Source organism: Dryobates pubescens, chromosome 27 (genome assembly GCF_014839835.1).
Source record: "Dryobates pubescens isolate bDryPub1 chromosome 27, bDryPub1.pri, whole genome shotgun sequence".
Taxonomy (NCBI): Eukaryota; Metazoa; Chordata; class Aves; order Piciformes; family Picidae; genus Dryobates; species Dryobates pubescens.
In genome coordinates, this window is record NC_071638.1 from 9,091,777 (window position 1) to 9,108,674 (window position 16,898).

The 16,898-nt window shown below is 47.7% G+C and overlaps 1 protein-coding gene across 1 annotated transcript in view; it reads right to left on the reverse strand.

Annotated features, from left to right (window-relative positions):
• Positions 1-523: 523 nt before the first annotated feature.
• Positions 524-16,898, reverse strand: part of PTPRQ (protein tyrosine phosphatase receptor type Q) — a 140,886-nt gene continuing 124,511 nt past the window's right edge. The window contains exons 40-45 of the mRNA XM_054173787.1: positions 13,804-13,938; positions 13,566-13,691; positions 9,926-10,074; positions 7,375-7,510; positions 2,329-2,452; positions 524-749 (exon numbers count right to left, since the gene is read on the reverse strand). Of these exons, the coding sequence (XP_054029762.1) occupies positions 712-749; positions 2,329-2,452; positions 7,375-7,510; positions 9,926-10,074; positions 13,566-13,691; positions 13,804-13,938 (708 nt within the window). The 3' untranslated portion in view covers positions 524-711. The remainder of the gene's footprint in view (positions 750-2,328; positions 2,453-7,374; positions 7,511-9,925; positions 10,075-13,565; positions 13,692-13,803; positions 13,939-16,898) is intronic.

The window sequence follows — 16,898 nt, forward strand, 5'->3', positions numbered from 1 at the left end:
GAGCTTAAATAGCCCCAAGTGTCCCTACAGAGCTACTGTGTGCTGTGTGAAAGCTGAATAAGCCTGCCCATGTCAGAAGGTGACTCTTCAGCTGTTCAGGATCATGAGCTGCTATGTTGCCACTCATAAAAACCAAAGAAGATTCAAGCCACAAGAAGGTGCAGTTAGGTAAAGGTCACTGTGATGGCCTCGGAATTACTCTGCAAGAGCTGACAACACTGAGACCAATCTAGCAAAGAGGATTCAAGGAACTGCAGCTTTTACTTAAAGCCAAAGCACAAAACCCCACAGCAATGTCACACCAAAATAAATTCAAGGGGAATACAAATGTTGTGGGTTTGGGTTGTTTCTTTTTACATATTTGGCTCATTTTTTTTTTTACTTCTTTTACAAAGATAAGCAGGAAAAGGGAAGAAAAAAAAAGGGACTATGTTGAAGCACACTTTCTATCTCAAGCCATACTGAATGCAAGTGTTGCTGTAACGCCAGAAGGGTGGTCTGTGCAAAAAAGGACTCCAAATCATCATTGCTCAGTGATCTGAATGAGATGCTTGAAGGTTTATGAAGGCACATTGATAGAAGAAAGGAGATCTCAGTCCTCTGCCTTTGTTTTAGTCATCAAAATAGGGGAATTCACTTTGGCCCCTGTGCTTAGAAAAATAGGACTTTGACTTTCAAAAGCTCAGTATCTGGGTTATTTAGCCTCAGCATTTACATGGTGGTTTCTTCCCATTCCAGCTCCACATCACCTAAGAAAAATAAAAATAAATACAGAATTAACCAGCTTGGAAAAGACCTTTGAGATCATCAAGTCCAACCTATCACCCAGCACCATCCAATCAACTACACGGCACCAAATGCCCCATCCAGTCTCTTCCTAAACACCTCCAGTGATGGTGACTCCCCCACCTCCCTGGGCAGCACATTCCACTGGCCAATCTGTCTTGCTGGGAAGAACTTTCGCCTCATCTCCAGCCTAAACCTCTGCTGGCACAGCTTGAGACTGTGTCCTCTTGTTCTGGTGCTGGTTGCCTGGGAGAAGAGACCAGCCCCCACTCGGCTACAATCTCCCTTCAGGTAGCTGTAGACAGCAATAAGGTCTCCTCCTCTAAGAGCCTCCTCTTCTCCAGGCTAAGCAACCCCAGCTCCCTCAGCCTCTCCTCACAGGGCTGTGTTCCAAACCCCTCCCCAGCTTTGTTGCCCTTCTCTGGACACCTTCCAGCATCTCAACATCTTTCCTAAACTGAGGAGCCCAGAACTGGACACAGGGCTCAAGGTGTGGCCTAAGCAAAAGAAACAACAAAACCTACAAAAGAAACAGACACATTACATTAACCTATAGCTTGTAAACACATCATAACTGCTGGCAGGTCACTATTTGGGCTGCATTTAAAAGTTCTTGTGGGGAGGAAAGTGGAAAACATCACTGCCTGTTACTGCAAAGGAAACTAAAGAGCAGCAACATGCTGGACATTTACACTTGTGTGGTAGTTTTAGGCTATGCCTTTAAAATTTTTCACAGATCTTGAGCAGAAAAGTAGTAAAATGGAAATAAATCACTAGTGGGTGTGAAAAGGAAAACAAAAGTAATTCTAAACAGCCCCACTGGAGAGATATCTACCAGAAGATTGGTTGTACCAAAACAATTTTCTCTTCTCTTCTCTTCTCTTCTCTTCCTCTTCTCTTCTCTTCTCTTCTCTTCTCTTCTCTTCTCTTCTCTTCTCTTCTCTTCTCTTCTCTTCTCTTCTCTTCTCTTCTCTTCTCTTCTCTTCTCTTCTCTTCTCTTCTCTTCTCTTCTCTTCTCTTCTCTTCTCTTCTCTTCTCTTCTCTTCTCTTCTCGCTTCTTCACTTTGGAGAGATGCTAACTTGCTTCTGCTTGACCTTGGCTGCATTGCTTTGGTAAAGTTCAACAGCAACTTTCTCTGCTCCATTCTCCCTTTTTTGTACAGGGGAGTGGGGAAGGGGGCAGAAAAGGATAAGCTGGTAGCTTCCTCTAGTCTTTGACCAGGGAGGTCCTTGTGCTGTTTGTTAATTGCAAATCCCTTTACATATTGTAACTCCTGGATATTTTGTACACATTCATTTCATTCCATTGTAGATTGGAGTTCTGCCTGTGAACACAGCTTTCATTTGCTTACAACTGAGCTGGTCTGGGAAAGATAATGTTGGGGGGGAGGGGGTGGGGTGGCAGGGTGGGAAATTGCAGCCCACCACAAGTTGTAAAGCAAAAATGTGCATCTCAAAGTCATGATTTACTGCTGCTTAGTCTGCACAAGTCAATGCACCTGCTCTGAAGAGAGAATTTTGTGACAGTGTGTATCTCCTTACCTTCCATGGCATCCAGAGAGTCCATCTTCTGCAGTGCTGAGTAATTTACAAAACATATGGGCTGACTGCTTCCCCTGCTTGCCAACAGATCCAACACACATTGATGCAAAAATATGTATTGTGCCTGCAAAGTGTGAAATGAGAGACGTTTGAGCAGAGGAAAAAAGTTCTTCTGATATCAAAAACTTTCTGGGTTTTGTTTCTGTTTGTTTGTTTGGTTTTTAACACAGCATCTGGATGTTCTCCAAACAACTGCAGTGTAACTCAGCAATCTCAATACTTCAATGACTATGTCATATACACCTGACCTGATTTCAAGTTCTCCATGGGACAGCAATGTGCCCTGGTGGCCAAGAGGGCCAATGAGATCCTGGGGTGAGGATTAAGAGGAGTGTGTTATAGAATCATAGAATTGTCAGGGCTGGAAGGGACCTCAAGGATCAGCCAGTTCCAACCCCCCTGCCATGGGCAGGGACACCTCACACTATAGCAGGTTGCTCACAGCCACATCCAGCCTGGCCTGAAAAACCTCCAGGGATGAGGCTTCCACCACCTCCCTGGGCAACCTGTGCCAAGCTCTCACCACCCTCATGGGGAACAACTTCTTCCTAACATCCAAGCTGAATCTCCCCACTTCTAGTTTTGCTCCATTCCCCCCAGTCCTATCACTCCCTGACACCCTCAAAAGTCCCTCCCCAGCTTTCTTACAGCCCACTTCAGATTCTGAAAGGCCACAACTAGGTCTCCTGGGAGCCTTGTCTTGTCCAGACTGCATCCAGTTCTGGGCTCCCCAGTTCAGGAGGGACGGTCATCTCCTTGACAGAGTCCAATGGAGGGCTATGAGGATGCTGAAGGGACTGCAGCACTGTCTGGTGAGGAGAGGCTGAGAGCCCTGGGGCTGTTTAGTCACAAGAGAATACTGAGAGGGGATTTAATTATTATCTATAAATATCTGAGGGATAGGAGTCAGGAGGGAGGGGACAGGCTCTGACCACTTGTACCCTGTGACAGGACAAGGGGCAATGGATAGAAACTCCAGCATGAGGAGGAACCTCTTGACTGGGAGAGTCACAGAGCCCTGGAGCAGGCTGCCCAGAGAGGTTGTGGAGTCTCCTTCTCTGGAGCCTTTCAAGCCCCATCTGGATGTGTTCCTGTGTGACCTGTGCTGGATTCTTTGGTCTTGCTCAGGCAGGGGGGTTGGACTTATTGATCTCTGGAGGTCCCTTTCAAGCCCCAACATCCTGTGACCCTGTGGTTACGAGGTATTACATGTTAATGATTGTGAAAACATCGAAGATATATGAAATCAGACAATGAAATAGGCTGTCACACAACTTTCTGTAAAGATGTGTTCTGTGAAAAGATTTATTGATTACTTTTTTTTTGTTCCTATATTCAGACTGAAGAAACTGAACCACACAAATGGGATATTTAGAGAAGAATATTTTCCTCTTTCTAGCTTCAAGAAAACCAGCAGGGTGCACTCAAATGCAAAAGTTCAAGTAAATCTCAATCTACATGTTCTAGGAGAATGCAATATTGCTAAGAGCAAAATAAACCCCCCACATTATTTTCTCCTTTATGAGGAGAGCCTGAGAGAGCTGAGGGCTCTGCAGATTGAAGAGGAGCAGCCTGAGAGGTGACCTCATTGCTGTTGATAAAGATGTGCAGGGTGAGTGCCCAGAGGCTGGAGCCAGGCTCTGCTGGGTGATGCCCAATGCCAGCACAAGGGGCAGTGGTGGAAGCTGAGGCAGAGGAAGTTCCATGCGAATAGGAGGAAGAGTTTTTTCCCTGTGAGGGTGACAAAGCCCTGGAAGAGGCTGCTCAGGGGGGTTGTGGAGTCTCCCTCTGTGGAGATATTCAAGCCCTGCCTGGATGTGTTCCTGTGTGACCTGCTCTAGGTGCTCCTGCTCTGGCAGGGGGGTTGGGCTGGATGAGCTTTCAAGGTCCCTTCCAGCCCCTAACATTCTGTGATTTTCAGTAATACTTCTTGAGCTGTAGCATCACTTTTAGCATACTATAATGCAAAGAGTGGGCAACCTAAGGTAATTTGTCACTTTCAAGGACAGCTTTGGATAGTGATTGCTGAAAAAGGAAACCCAAAATAAGGCAGTGTAAAACAATGAAAGAAAGAATGAAATGAATCAATGAAACCAGGTAGAAAGAAACCAAAGTGATGAAGTACCTGAAGGGAGGTTGCAGACAGGTGGGGGCTGGTCTCTTCTCCCAGGCAACCAGCACCAGAACAAGAGGACACAGTCTCAAGCTGCGCCAGGGAAGGTTCAGGCTGGATGTTAGGAAGAAATTCTACACAGAGAGAGTGATTGCCCATTGGAATGGGCTGCCTGGGGAGGTGGTGGAGTCACCATCACTGGAGGTGTTTAGGAGGAGACTTGATAGGGTGCTTGGTTGCTTGGTTTAGTTGATTAGGTGGTGTTGGATGGTAGGTTGGACTCGATGATCTTGAAGGTCTCTTCCAACCTGGTCTATTCTTCTATTCTATTCTATTCTATTCTAGTCTAGTCTAGTCTAGTCTAGTCTAGTCTAGTCTATTCCATTCCATTCCATTCCATTCCATTCCATTCCATTCCATTCCATTCCACTCCACTCCACTCCACTCCACTCCACTCCACTCTACTCTAAGTGTATCTCCACACAGCAGAAGTACTGTGTTTGATTAGATGCAGACAATGAAGCAGATGATAGTATCACAGACTTGTTCAGACTGGGAGATGACCCTGATGCAATCCTCCACTGCTCAAGGAGGGTCAGCTAAAGCACATTGCCTGGGACCTTGTCCAGGTGGGGTTTGGATATGCCCACAGAAGGAAACAGCCAAAACAGCTTTTGCTCCTTTGACTTTTGCAGGAATACATAGATTCTTGTCTTCCTTCCCCCCCCTCCCCTGCTCAATAACTGCTATTTTGTTTCAGAACTGCCCTAAATTTTCAGCAGTTCAAGTGTCTCAGATTCAGAAGAGACATTTGCTTACGTGGATATGTAATGGTCACAGCTCCAGGGCCATGGGGAGTTAGAACAAACTTACACAGACCCCTAAGGCAAGAGCATGGCATTACAAACTGTGTCTGTGCTAGGCTTGGGGAGATGATAAACTTCGACATCCACTGCACAAAGATGAATTTCCAGAATGAAAGTCTTAAGTTTCAATGGACTTCAGACTGCTTATTCCAATCCAGAAGGCACATTTTGAAGGCTCAAAACCCTCTTGCATTCATACAGCTACTTGTGAGCCTGTAGCAGTGAAAACCTTTCGTGGTTTGCCAGGGGAGAAAGAAGCAGGGTACTTAGAATCATGCAATGGTCAGGGCTGTAAGGGACCTCAAGGATCATCCTGTGGCTGAGCAACCCTGACAATTCTGTGATTCTATCACATTCTGCTGTCATTCCTTTACATAAACCCAGATCACTAGATCACAGCACAGGCCTTCTTTACCAGCAGGTCATCACCAGCTTACATCCATACTGCATAAGTCTGCCAGAAGGGCACTTTTTAAGACCTCAAAACCACCACTGCCTTGATTTTGCAAACTCTGAAGTCTGTGCTTGATTCTACTCCTATTTGTTGGTTTATTTGAAGCAATTATAAAAGAATCAATGAAGTATCAATGAGGCTAAAGGTAAATGAATATTTAAAACTTGGGAGGACTGTGCTACATATATGCACACACACACACAAACTACAGTTAAGTACTAAATAAAGTCAACTTAATTAGTGCATAAGCCATCTTTTGCTTTACAAGTGTTCTTCACTCACAGTCACAGAATCAACCAGGTTGGAAAAGACCTCAGGGATCACCAAGTCCAACCTATTACCTAATACCTAACACCTCCTGACAACTAAACCATGGCACCAAGTGCCATGTCCAATCCCCTCTTGAGCACCTCCAGTGATGGTGACTCCACCACCTCCCTGGGCAGCACATTCCAATGGCAAATCTCTCTTTCTGTGCAGAATTTCTTCCTAACATCCAGCCTAAACCTCCCCTGGTGCAGCTTGAGACTGTGTCCTCTCCTTCTGTCACTAGTTGCCTGGGAGAAGAGACCTCCCTGGCTACAACCTCCTTTCAGGTAGTTGTAGAGAGCAATAAGGTCTCCCCTGAGCCTCCTCTTCTCCAGAATAGCCTCAAAGCCTCCAAACTTGAAATTAACTTTCTCAGTGGTTGAGAAATCATAATTTAGGTTCTAATAATTACATACCTCACCACTCCTTTCAGCACTTGTCAAGACTTTGCTGGCCCAATACACACAAATAGATACACACCATACATTTACACAGTGCCATAAATGCAGATCAAAGCAGGATTTGGTAGCAAATGCATTAGAGAGCTGATTGTTCTTGCTTTTGTTCTCTTTTTTTAGGGACCTTTTGTCCTAGTTTTGAGCCATGAGCTGCCCAGGGCAAAAGAACAGAATAGATATTTACCCCTTCCCAAGGAGTAAGATAGAAATGCTCCACACTGGATTGGAAGTTCAAATGGAAATTCTATTTACAAATATATACAAAAGGCACTCAGGTAAGAGGAATACATTCACAAATGAGGCTCAGTGCTTCCCCTGGGCTTACCAGCCCCAAACCCTCCAGAGCCTTCTGGAAACCTCCACCCCACTCAGCCTCAGCAGCCCCAAGCACAGCCAAACTGCTTCCCCCTTAGACCCAGGCCCAGTGGTGTAGCTGGAAATTCCCTGCCAGCCAAGGGCAGGAGAAAGCCTCTCTTCCACACACCATCAAGACAAGGCACACATGGCAGAAACAAAGAGAAGAGAGAGAGTTGTGGCTGTACACCCCCTTAAATATATAGAGGAAAATGGAATGAAATAACAGATGACAATATCTTGGAATGAGCTGCCTGCCCCCCTGGGACATTCTAGCCTCTGGAGGACTTTTTCTTTGTGGTTATACCAATTAACTCTGGATTCCCCTCAAGCTACAACAGCTTTCTAGTCTTGCTTTGCAGGAGATCAGGTGATCAGAGGACCGACTCCTCAACGGCAGGAAAACACAAGAGGTAGTTATTGAAACCTTACCAGGTTCTGTACCATGCACATTCTTTCACTCCTTAACTCTGCTACCAGTCCATAGATGTCCACAAAATCATGGTCATTTACATGCTGGGTTAAATGGTCAAGTGCAATATACACCCCTGTTCTTCCAACACCAGCGCTGCAAGATGGAAAGGGAAGTTTTCATGTTAATGAATTCTTTATTTCATTTATTGTAGTAGTAAATATTCCCTCAGAATACTCTGCTTGCTTCAGCTTATTGTGAAAAGGACACTGCAGAAAAATATGACCATCCCTCCCACCCACCCCTTCCACCTTAGTACTTATTTTTCTGTTTCTGTGTGCCCTGGCTGAATGGGAACAAGTGATACCAGAGCTGCATTCTCTGGATGAGGGGATTGAGTCCATCATCAGTAAGTTTGCAGATGACACCAAGCTGGGGGCAGGAGTTGATCTGTTAGAGGCTAGGAGAGCTCTGCAGAGGGACTTTGACAGTCTGGACAGATGGGCAGAGTCCAAGGGCATGAGATTGAACACATCCAAGTGCCAGGTTCTACACATTGGCCACAACAACCCCATGCAGTGCTACAGGCTGGGGTCAGAGTGGCTGAGAGCGGCCAGGCAGAGAGGGACCTGGAGGAACTGGTTGACAGTAGGCTGAACATGAGCCAGAGTGTGCCCAGCTGGCCAAGAAGGCCAAGGGCATCCTGGCCTGAATCATGAACAGTGTGGCCAGCAGGAGCAGGGAAGTCATTCTGCCCCGTGCTCAGCGATGGTTAGGCCACACCTTGAGTCCTGTGTCCAGTTCTGGGCTCCTCAGTTTAGGAAAGATGTGGAGATGCTGGAAGGTGTCCAGAGAAGGGCAACAAAGCTGGGGAGGGGTCTGGAGCACAGCCCTGTGAGGAGAGGCTGAGGGAGCTGGGGTTGCTTAGCCTGGAGAAGAGGAGGCTCAGGGGAGACCTTCTTGCCCTCTACAACTACCTGAAGGAAGGTTGTAGCCAGGCAGGGGCTGGGCTCTTCTCCCAGGCAAGCAGCACCAGAACAAGAGGACACAGTCTCAGGCTGCACCAGGGGAGGTTCAGATTGGATGTTAGGAAGAAGTTCTTCCCAGAAAGAGAGATTGGCCATTGGATGTGCTGCCCAGGGAGGTGGTGGAGTCACCATCACTGGAGGTGTTTAGGAAGAGCCTGGATGAGGCACTTGGTGCCATGGTTTAGTTGATCAGATGGTGTTGGTGCTAGGTTGGACTGGATGATCTTGAAGGTCTCTTCCAGCCTGGTCTATTCTATTCTATTCTATTCTATAACCCAAAACAAACCTGTAGAAGTGGATAACTGGTCCTACAACTTTCCTAGACCTCAGAAAATTCAAGTGAAATAAAATGATCTCAAGGTTTTTGTGAAATTACAGCTGGATTCTGTGATGATTTTGGTATTTGGGACCAAAAAAAACCCCCAAACCTTTGGATCTAGCAAAACACATTAAAGAAAATACATTGAAAAGGAGAATGACATGCTGGTAACTAGTGATGCTTTATTTAAAGGTTTGAAAATTAACAGGATTTTATCAAAATCAGTTGGTGTGATAAATGCAGAGGATACAGCTGCAAATAATCACAGAATGTTAGGGGCTGGAAGGGACCTCAAAGACTCATCCAAGCCCAACCCCCCTGCCAGAGCAGGATCGCCTAGAGCAGATCACACAGGAACACATCCAGGCAGGGCTTGAATATCTCCACAGAGGGAGACTCCACAACCCCCTGGGCAGCCTCTTCCAGGGTTCTGTCACCCTCACAGGGAAAAAAAAATGTTTTCCTCATGTCTCCATGGAACTTCCTCTGCCTCAGCTTCCACAACTGCCCCTTGTGCTGGCATTTGGCATCACCCAGCAGAGCCTGGCTCCAGCCTCTGAACATCTTTATCAACATGAAGGAGGTCACCTCTCAGGCTCCTCCACTCCAATCTACAGAGCCCTCAGCTCCCTCAGGCTCTCCTCCTAAGGAAGATCTTCCACTCCCCTAATCATCTTTGTGGCTCTGTGCTGGACTTTCTCAAGCAGTTCCCTGAGGTCCTTCCTAAATTGAGGGGCCCAGAACTGAACACAATACTCCAGATGTGGCCTCACCAGGGCAGAGTAGAGGGGGAGGAGAACCTCTCTTGACCTACTAACCACAGCCCTTGTAATCCACCCCAGAATGGCATTGGCCTCCTTGGCCACAAGAGCACATTGCTGGCTCATGGTGTGACTGAGTTTATGTCCATTGCTCCTCATCCTATCACCAGGTATCACTGAAAAAGACTGGCTCCACCCTCCTGCCAGCCACCCCACAGATATTTGTAGACAGCCTTCTCCTCTCCAGACTAAATAGCCCCAGGTCTCTCAGTCTTTCCTCCTTAGAGAGATATTCCTGTCCCTTAACCATCCTTGTAGGTCTCTGTGGAACTCTTTCAAGCAGTTCCCTGTCCCTCTTGAACTCGGGAGCCCCAAACTGTTTTATTGCTCTTCTGGCAGCTTCCCTGGAGCACTAAGAAGTGCTTGATATTGCACTAACTGATGATTTGGTGACCATGCTCACCTGCAGTGAACCACCATGGGTGTATTATCGTGTGCTCGACTTGCGCGGATGAGCTTCACGAAATGGATAATTGGTGCGGTGGTTTCAGGCACTCCGTGTTCTGGCCAAGAAGTAAAGTTGCACTGCCTCACCATCATGCAGTCCCCATGCTGAAAAACACAAAGTGAGGCAGTGTTCACCCAAGAAACTTGACAGAAGAACCAGCAAGCTGCATGCAACCTTTTCAGCAGGTTCTTGTGAAAAACCAGGCAAAAGCAGAGAATCACAGAATCTGTCTGCTTGGAAGAGGCCTCCAAGCTCAGCGAATGCAACCCTCCACCTAGCACTAAAGGGTCAACACTAAACCATGTCTCTAAGTGCCAGGTCCACAGGCTGCTTGAGCACCCCCAGGGATGGTGACTCCACCACCACCCTGGACAGAGCATTCCAAAGTTTGAGAACCCTTTCAGTGAAGAAATATTTCCTAATATCCAGCCTGAGCCTCCCCTGGTGCAGCTTGGAACCCAGTAATTATAAGATCAACTTGTAGCAAGAAAATGTTTTGCTGCGCACAGATCTTATAGTAGGACATAAGAACTGAATCACAGAATCATAGAATTAACCAGGTTGGAGAAGACCTTTGAGATCACAGAGTCCAACCTATCACCCAGCACCATCTAATCAACTGAACCATGGCACCAAGTGCCTCATCCAGGCTCTTCCTAAACACTTCCAGTGATGGCGACTCCACCACCTCCCTGGGCAGCACGTTCCAACAGCCCATCTCTCTTTCTGCACAGAATTTCTTCCTAACATCCAGCCTAAACCTCCCCTGGCACAGCTTGAGACTGTGTCCTCTTGTTCTGGTGCTGGTTGCCTGGGAGAAGAGACCAACCCCCACCTGGCTACAAACTCCTTTCAGGGACTTGTAGACATCAATAAGGTCTCTACTGAGCCTCCTCTTCTCCAGGCTAAGCAGCCCCAGCTCCCTCAGCTGCTCCTCACAGAATCATAGAATTAATCATAGAAAGGTGCAGGCTGGAAAGGACCTGCAAAGCTCATCCAGTCTGACCTCCCTAGAATAAGAGAATCACAGAATCGTAGAATTGTTAGGGCTGGAAGGGACCTCAAGGAGCATCCAGTTCCAACTCCTCTGCCATGGGCAGGGACACCTCACACTACAGCAGGTTGCTCACAGCCACATCCAGCCTGGCCTCCATACCTCCAGGGATGAGGCTTCTACCACCTCCCTGGGCAACCTGTGCCAGTCTCTCACCACCCTCATGGGGAACAACTTCTTCCTAATATCCAATCTGAATCTCCCCACTTCTAGTTTTGCTCCATTCCCCCCACTCTTATCACTCCCTGACACCCTCAAAAGTCCCTCCCCAGCTTTCTTGTAGTCCCCTGCAGATCCTGGAAGCTCCAGCCCTTTGATCATCCTCATCGCCTTTCTCTGGACACATTCCGCACCTCCAGATCCTTCCTGTACTAGGGGCTCCAGAACTGGACACAGTGCTCCAGGTGTGGTCTCACCAGGGTGGAGCAGAGGGGGAGAATCACCTGCCTCAACCTGCTGGCTATGCTTCTCTTGAAGCATAGGGGGCAGGAGTTGATCTGCTGGAGGGTAGAGAGGCTCTGCAGAGGGACCTCGACAGGCTGGGCAGATGGGCAGAGTCCAACGGCATGAGATTTAACACATCCAAATGCCGGGTTCTGCACATTGGCCACAACAACCCCATGCAGAGCTACAGGCTAGGGTCAGAGTGGCTGGAGAGCAGTCAGGCTGAGAGGGACCTGGGGGTGCTGGTCGACAGTAGACTGAACATGAGCCTGCAGTGTGCCCAGGCAGCTAAGAGGGCCAATGGCATCCTGGCCTGCATCAGGAACAGTGTGGCCAGCAGGAGCAGGGAGGTCATTCTGCCCCTGTACACTGCACTGGTTAGGCCGCACCTCGAGTACTGTGTCCAGTTCTGGGCCCCTCAGTTTAGGAAGGATGTTGACTTGCTGGAACGAGTCCAGAGAAGAGCAACAAAGTTGGTGAGGGGTTTGGAACATAAGCCCTATGAGGAGAGGCTGAGGGAGCTGGGGTTGCTTAGCCTGGAGAAGAGGAGACTGAGGGGTGACCTTATTACTCTCTACAACTACCTGAAGGGAGGTTGTAGACAGACGGATGTTGGTCTCTTCTCCCAGGCAAGCAGTACCAGAACAAGAGGACACAGTCTCAGGCTGCGCCAGGGGAGATACAGGCTGGATGTTAGAAAAAAGTTCTATACAGAAAGAGTGATTGCACATTGGAATGGGCTGCCTGGGGAGGTGGTGGAGTCACCATCACTGGAGGTTTTTAGGAGAAGACTTGACAGGGTACTTGGTGCTGTGGGTTAGTTGCTTGGGCGGAGTTGGATTGGTTGATGGGTTGGACGCGATGATCTTGAAGGTCTCTTCCAACCTGGTTTATTCTATGTATGTATTCTATGTATGTATGTATGTATGCAGCCCAGGCTCTGGTTGGCTTTCTGGGCTGCAAGTGCTCACTGCTGGCTCCTTTTGAGCTTGTCCTTCACCAGCACCCCCAAGGCCTTTTCTTCAGGGCTGCTTTCAAGCCAGTCCCTGCCCAGCCTATATCGGTGCTTGGGATTGCCCTGACCCAGCTGCAGGACCTTGCACTTGGTCTTGTGGAACCTAACGAGGTTGTCTTGGGCCCAGCTCTGCAGCCTGTCCAGGTCCCTCTGGATGGATCCCTTCCCTCCAGCTGTCAGCTGCCCCACACAGCTTGGTGTCATCAGCAAACCTCCTGAGGGTGCATAACCTTATGGGGTCACCACTGACACAGTGCCCTCACTGCTGTGCTCCTTTTGTCACAGGCACGTGCCACAGGATGGCAATGGATGTATCTGGCAGCTGAGACCAGGCCCTGGGGTCTGGCTGCATACATACAACACAGGTCAGTGGTGGGAGTGCAAATGAAAGCTGACTTCATCTTGGGTCATGGTGCCCAGATTGCTTTCCGAGTCTACCTGCTGGTCTGACTTAATGCTGGGTACTATGTTTTCCAATGAGTGGAAACTACAGTTGTGGAACATGACAAAGAGGAAGATCTATGCTGTACCTCCCACCTCCCTCCCCTGCACAAAGAGTGGGAGTACTACTGATGATTCTCATTTATATTGGGTGAATCTCCTGGGGGTGGAGGCCACTGCAGCTGGTGGTACAATGCAAAACAGCTGCCCTGCACCAGAGAATCTTGCCCTTTAATCTGAGAGGGATACATTCAAAGGGATTTGTCTGATCCCAGAATGGTTAGGATTACTCCTTTCTGGAAGAGGCAACTGAGGTGTCCAAATAGAAACTTCACCTCCCACCAGACCAGAGGCTCAGTAACCTCAGTGTATGAGCTCTTTGTGACCAAAACTAGAGAAAATTCTCCTGAAAAAAAACCCAAACCAAACCAAACTAAACCAACCCAAACCAACCCAACCCAACCAACCCCAAACAGGAATGAAAATAAAATGCAGGGAACACCAGGTGGTACAGTGCACACATACTGAAAGATGAAAAGAAGAGCACTGAAGGGTAGTTGGGTGGGATGGAGCACAGCAGATGGGCTTTTTTTTGAGGCTTCAGATGGGTTTTATTCAGTCAGCTTCCAGTTCTGGCTTACCCTTTCAATTTTTAAATCTCTGATGGTCCAGTCTATTTGAATCTCCTCCATCAATTTAGTAATCACTATATCCCCAAACACAGTCACTGGTTTGTTATCTTCGGGCCAGTACTGATGACATCTTATCTGCAGGGAAATGATTACTAGTTAACAATGTCCAGGTTGTAACACTGACAGAAGCTACATATGGAATTTCCAGTGCTATCAGGTGCTGTTAATGAGCCCCCTGGTCACTTACCCGTCCTTTCTCGAAGCACTGTGTCAGCATCACAAGTGTTTTTGCTCTGGTCTCCCACACCATCCTCCAGAAATCCCCCACCGTTCCTGGTAATGGACCCTGAGTTGCAATAAACTCATTTGGACATAGGTAACCCTAAGAAAAAGAAAACAGTTGATACATAATGCTTGGCAAGGGAATAAAAAAGGGGCTGCATCTGACTCCTAGTGCTGCTGGTATCTACTGTGCCTGAGGCTAAAACTTCGTCAGGCTTACTAAACACTTTGGCACAGACCTGACTAATCAGTGCATGGCAGATGGCCTTGGAAACCTAAGGATGGCATGACACTTCTCCCACTGTGTGGATCAGTCAAGAACCAAGTTTGGGAAATGCCATCCTAAGAGAAATGCAGGGGTCTCATGTCAGCAACTCCCAGTTAAAAAGACTTAGGCCTTCGTGATACCCTTTACAGAATTACAGAATTAACCAGGTTGGAAAAGACCTTCGAGATCAAGTCCAACCTATCACCCAGCACCATCTAATCAACTCAACCATGGCACCAAGTGCCTCATCCAGTCTCTTTTTAAGCACCTCCAGGGATGGTGACTCCACCACCTCCCTGGGCAGCACATTCCAATGGCCAATTACTCTCTCTGTGAAGATTGTAGATGCAGATGGAGAGCACCAAGAAGGATGTCAGAGAGTGGCCAGCAAAGTAGAATTAAATGGTGCTAAGAAGCAGCGAGCCAGGAAAACAGCTAGGGAGAGGTCTGAGAGCTAGTGCAAGCTGCACAACACACTGATGACCTGGACCTTCCAGTGATGGTCAGGGATCTGATGGCATCCTGGCCAGCATCCAGGCCAGCAGGAGCAGGGAATTCATTCTGCCCTGTACTCAGCACTGGTTAGGCCACACCTCGAGTCCTGTGTCCAGTTCTGGGCTCCTCAGGGTAAGAAAGATGTTGAGATGCTGGAAGGTGTCCAGAGAAGGGCAATGAGGCTGGTGAGGGGTCTGGAGCACAGCCCTGTGAGGAGAGGCTGAGGGAGCTGGGGTTGCTTAGCCTGGAGAAGAGGAGGCTCAAGGGAGACCTTATTGCTCTCTACAGCTCCCTGAAGGGAGGTTGTAGCCAGGTGGGGGTTGGTCTCTTCTCCCAGGCAACCAGCACCAGAACAAGAGGACACAGTCTCAGGCTGCACCAGGGGAGGTTTAGGCTGGAGGTGAGGAGAAAGTTCTTCCCAGAAAGAGTAATTGGCCATTGGAATGTGCTGCCCAGGGAGGTGGTGGAGTCCCCATCCCTGGAGGTGTTCAAAAAAGGCTTGGATGTGGCACTTGGAGCCATGGTCATGAGGTGTTGGGTGGTAGGTTGGACTTGATGATCTCTGAAGTCTTTTCCAACCTTATTGATTCTATGATTCTATTCTAGGACTTAGGGAGGGAGCTTACTCAAATAAATGATACTCTGATAAAAGGCCTTCAAGAAATCTACTACAGAAGCTGACTTTTGTTTGAGTGCTGCCTTGTGGTGCTTGGTTAATTTACAAATCGACGCCAAGCTTGGCAAGACGCCAGTTTGTCGACATGCTGTTTCCTCTAAACACTGTCAGGGCCTGGGTTCCCCTGGATCTGTTTTCTCAGAGACACCAACTCCACCCTACAGGAAGGTTTCTGTTCTTCAGACAGTCTAAAATAACAACAGCAGCAATAAATTTGTGCTGCAGAGCTCGCGGTCTGCAACAGCAGAGAGCTCTGCTTGCGGCACAAAGCAACGGACAGAGCTGCTTTATAGCACCGCCGAAGCTCCTTGTTGGAATTATAGCCCTATAATTCACAGCTGCCTGGTGCTTACTCCATCTGTAATATACAGAACAGGTGGCAGTGGGAAACTATGTTAATGCTCCCTAGCTTCAGAGTGAGGTGAAAAACTCTAATTCAGGGAAGCAAACTTTGCGGTTCAGTTTGACTTTCTCTTGTTTCACCAGTGAGGACAAAAGTAGCAGCCAAGCTCCCGTTGGCTAAAGGTGCATAACAAGACCCCTTCTTCCCTCTCTTTATCTGTATATACACCTAGACAGGCAGGTATCTCAATGCCTGCACAGGCACATATTGTACATTTACAGCTGTGTGTGCTTAGGCATTCACACATCCATAAACAGGACAAAGTGAGAGCACCCAGAGGGTGAAGCTTTAGCCTTGAGTAATGGTAACACTACATTTGTCTGCTCACTGGTGAATGGTGACCTAAAGTGAGATGTCTGTATGCAGCAAACACAAGCAAAATCTCTCCAGGGAACACTCTTTGCAGCTGCCTTTCCCTGCAGCTTTTTGGAAGTAACCAGTGAAGGGCTCCATAGGCTGGAGCTGCTCTGCTATGGAGACAGAGATTGTTGGGGCTGTTCAGTCTGGAGAAGAGAAGGCTCCCAGGAGACCTAATTGTGGCCTTCCAGTATCTGAAGGGGGCTACAAGAAAGCTGGGGAGGGAATTTTTAGAGTAGCAGGGAGTGATAGGACTGGGGGGATGGAGCAAAACTAGAAATGGGTAGATTGAGATTGGATGTTAGGAAGAAGTTGTTCCCCATGAGGGTGGTGAGAGACTGGCACAGGTTGCCCAGGGAGGTGGTGGAAACCTCATGCCTGGAGGATTTTCAGGCCAGGCTGGATGTGGCTATGAGCAACCTGCTGCAGTATGAGGTGTTCCTGCACATGGCAGGGGGGTTGGAACTGGATGCTCCTTGAGGTGCCTTCCAGCCCTAACAATTCTGTGATTCTAATGTTACTTAGTTACCTGGAAATAACTATTTTTCTAGTTACCACTGTGTTATCTGTTTAGACAGTCTGCATATCTTGCTCTGTGTTTCAATAGTGCTTAGTGCAAAGCCAAGTGTTGGGCTCACATAAGACTACCAGACTCTGTTACAAGTTAAATACATAAGTAACAGGTTGAGCTTTGACAGAAAAAAAGCCAAGATAAAAATATAGATAAAAATTGTCTTCTGAGAACACAGTTAGAAAATATAAGGTCTAGGAAGAAACCTGAGGATGAGAAATACAATATTAGTTTATTCTCAGAATCACAGAAACATTCAAGTTGGAAAAGACCCTCAGGATCACCAAGTC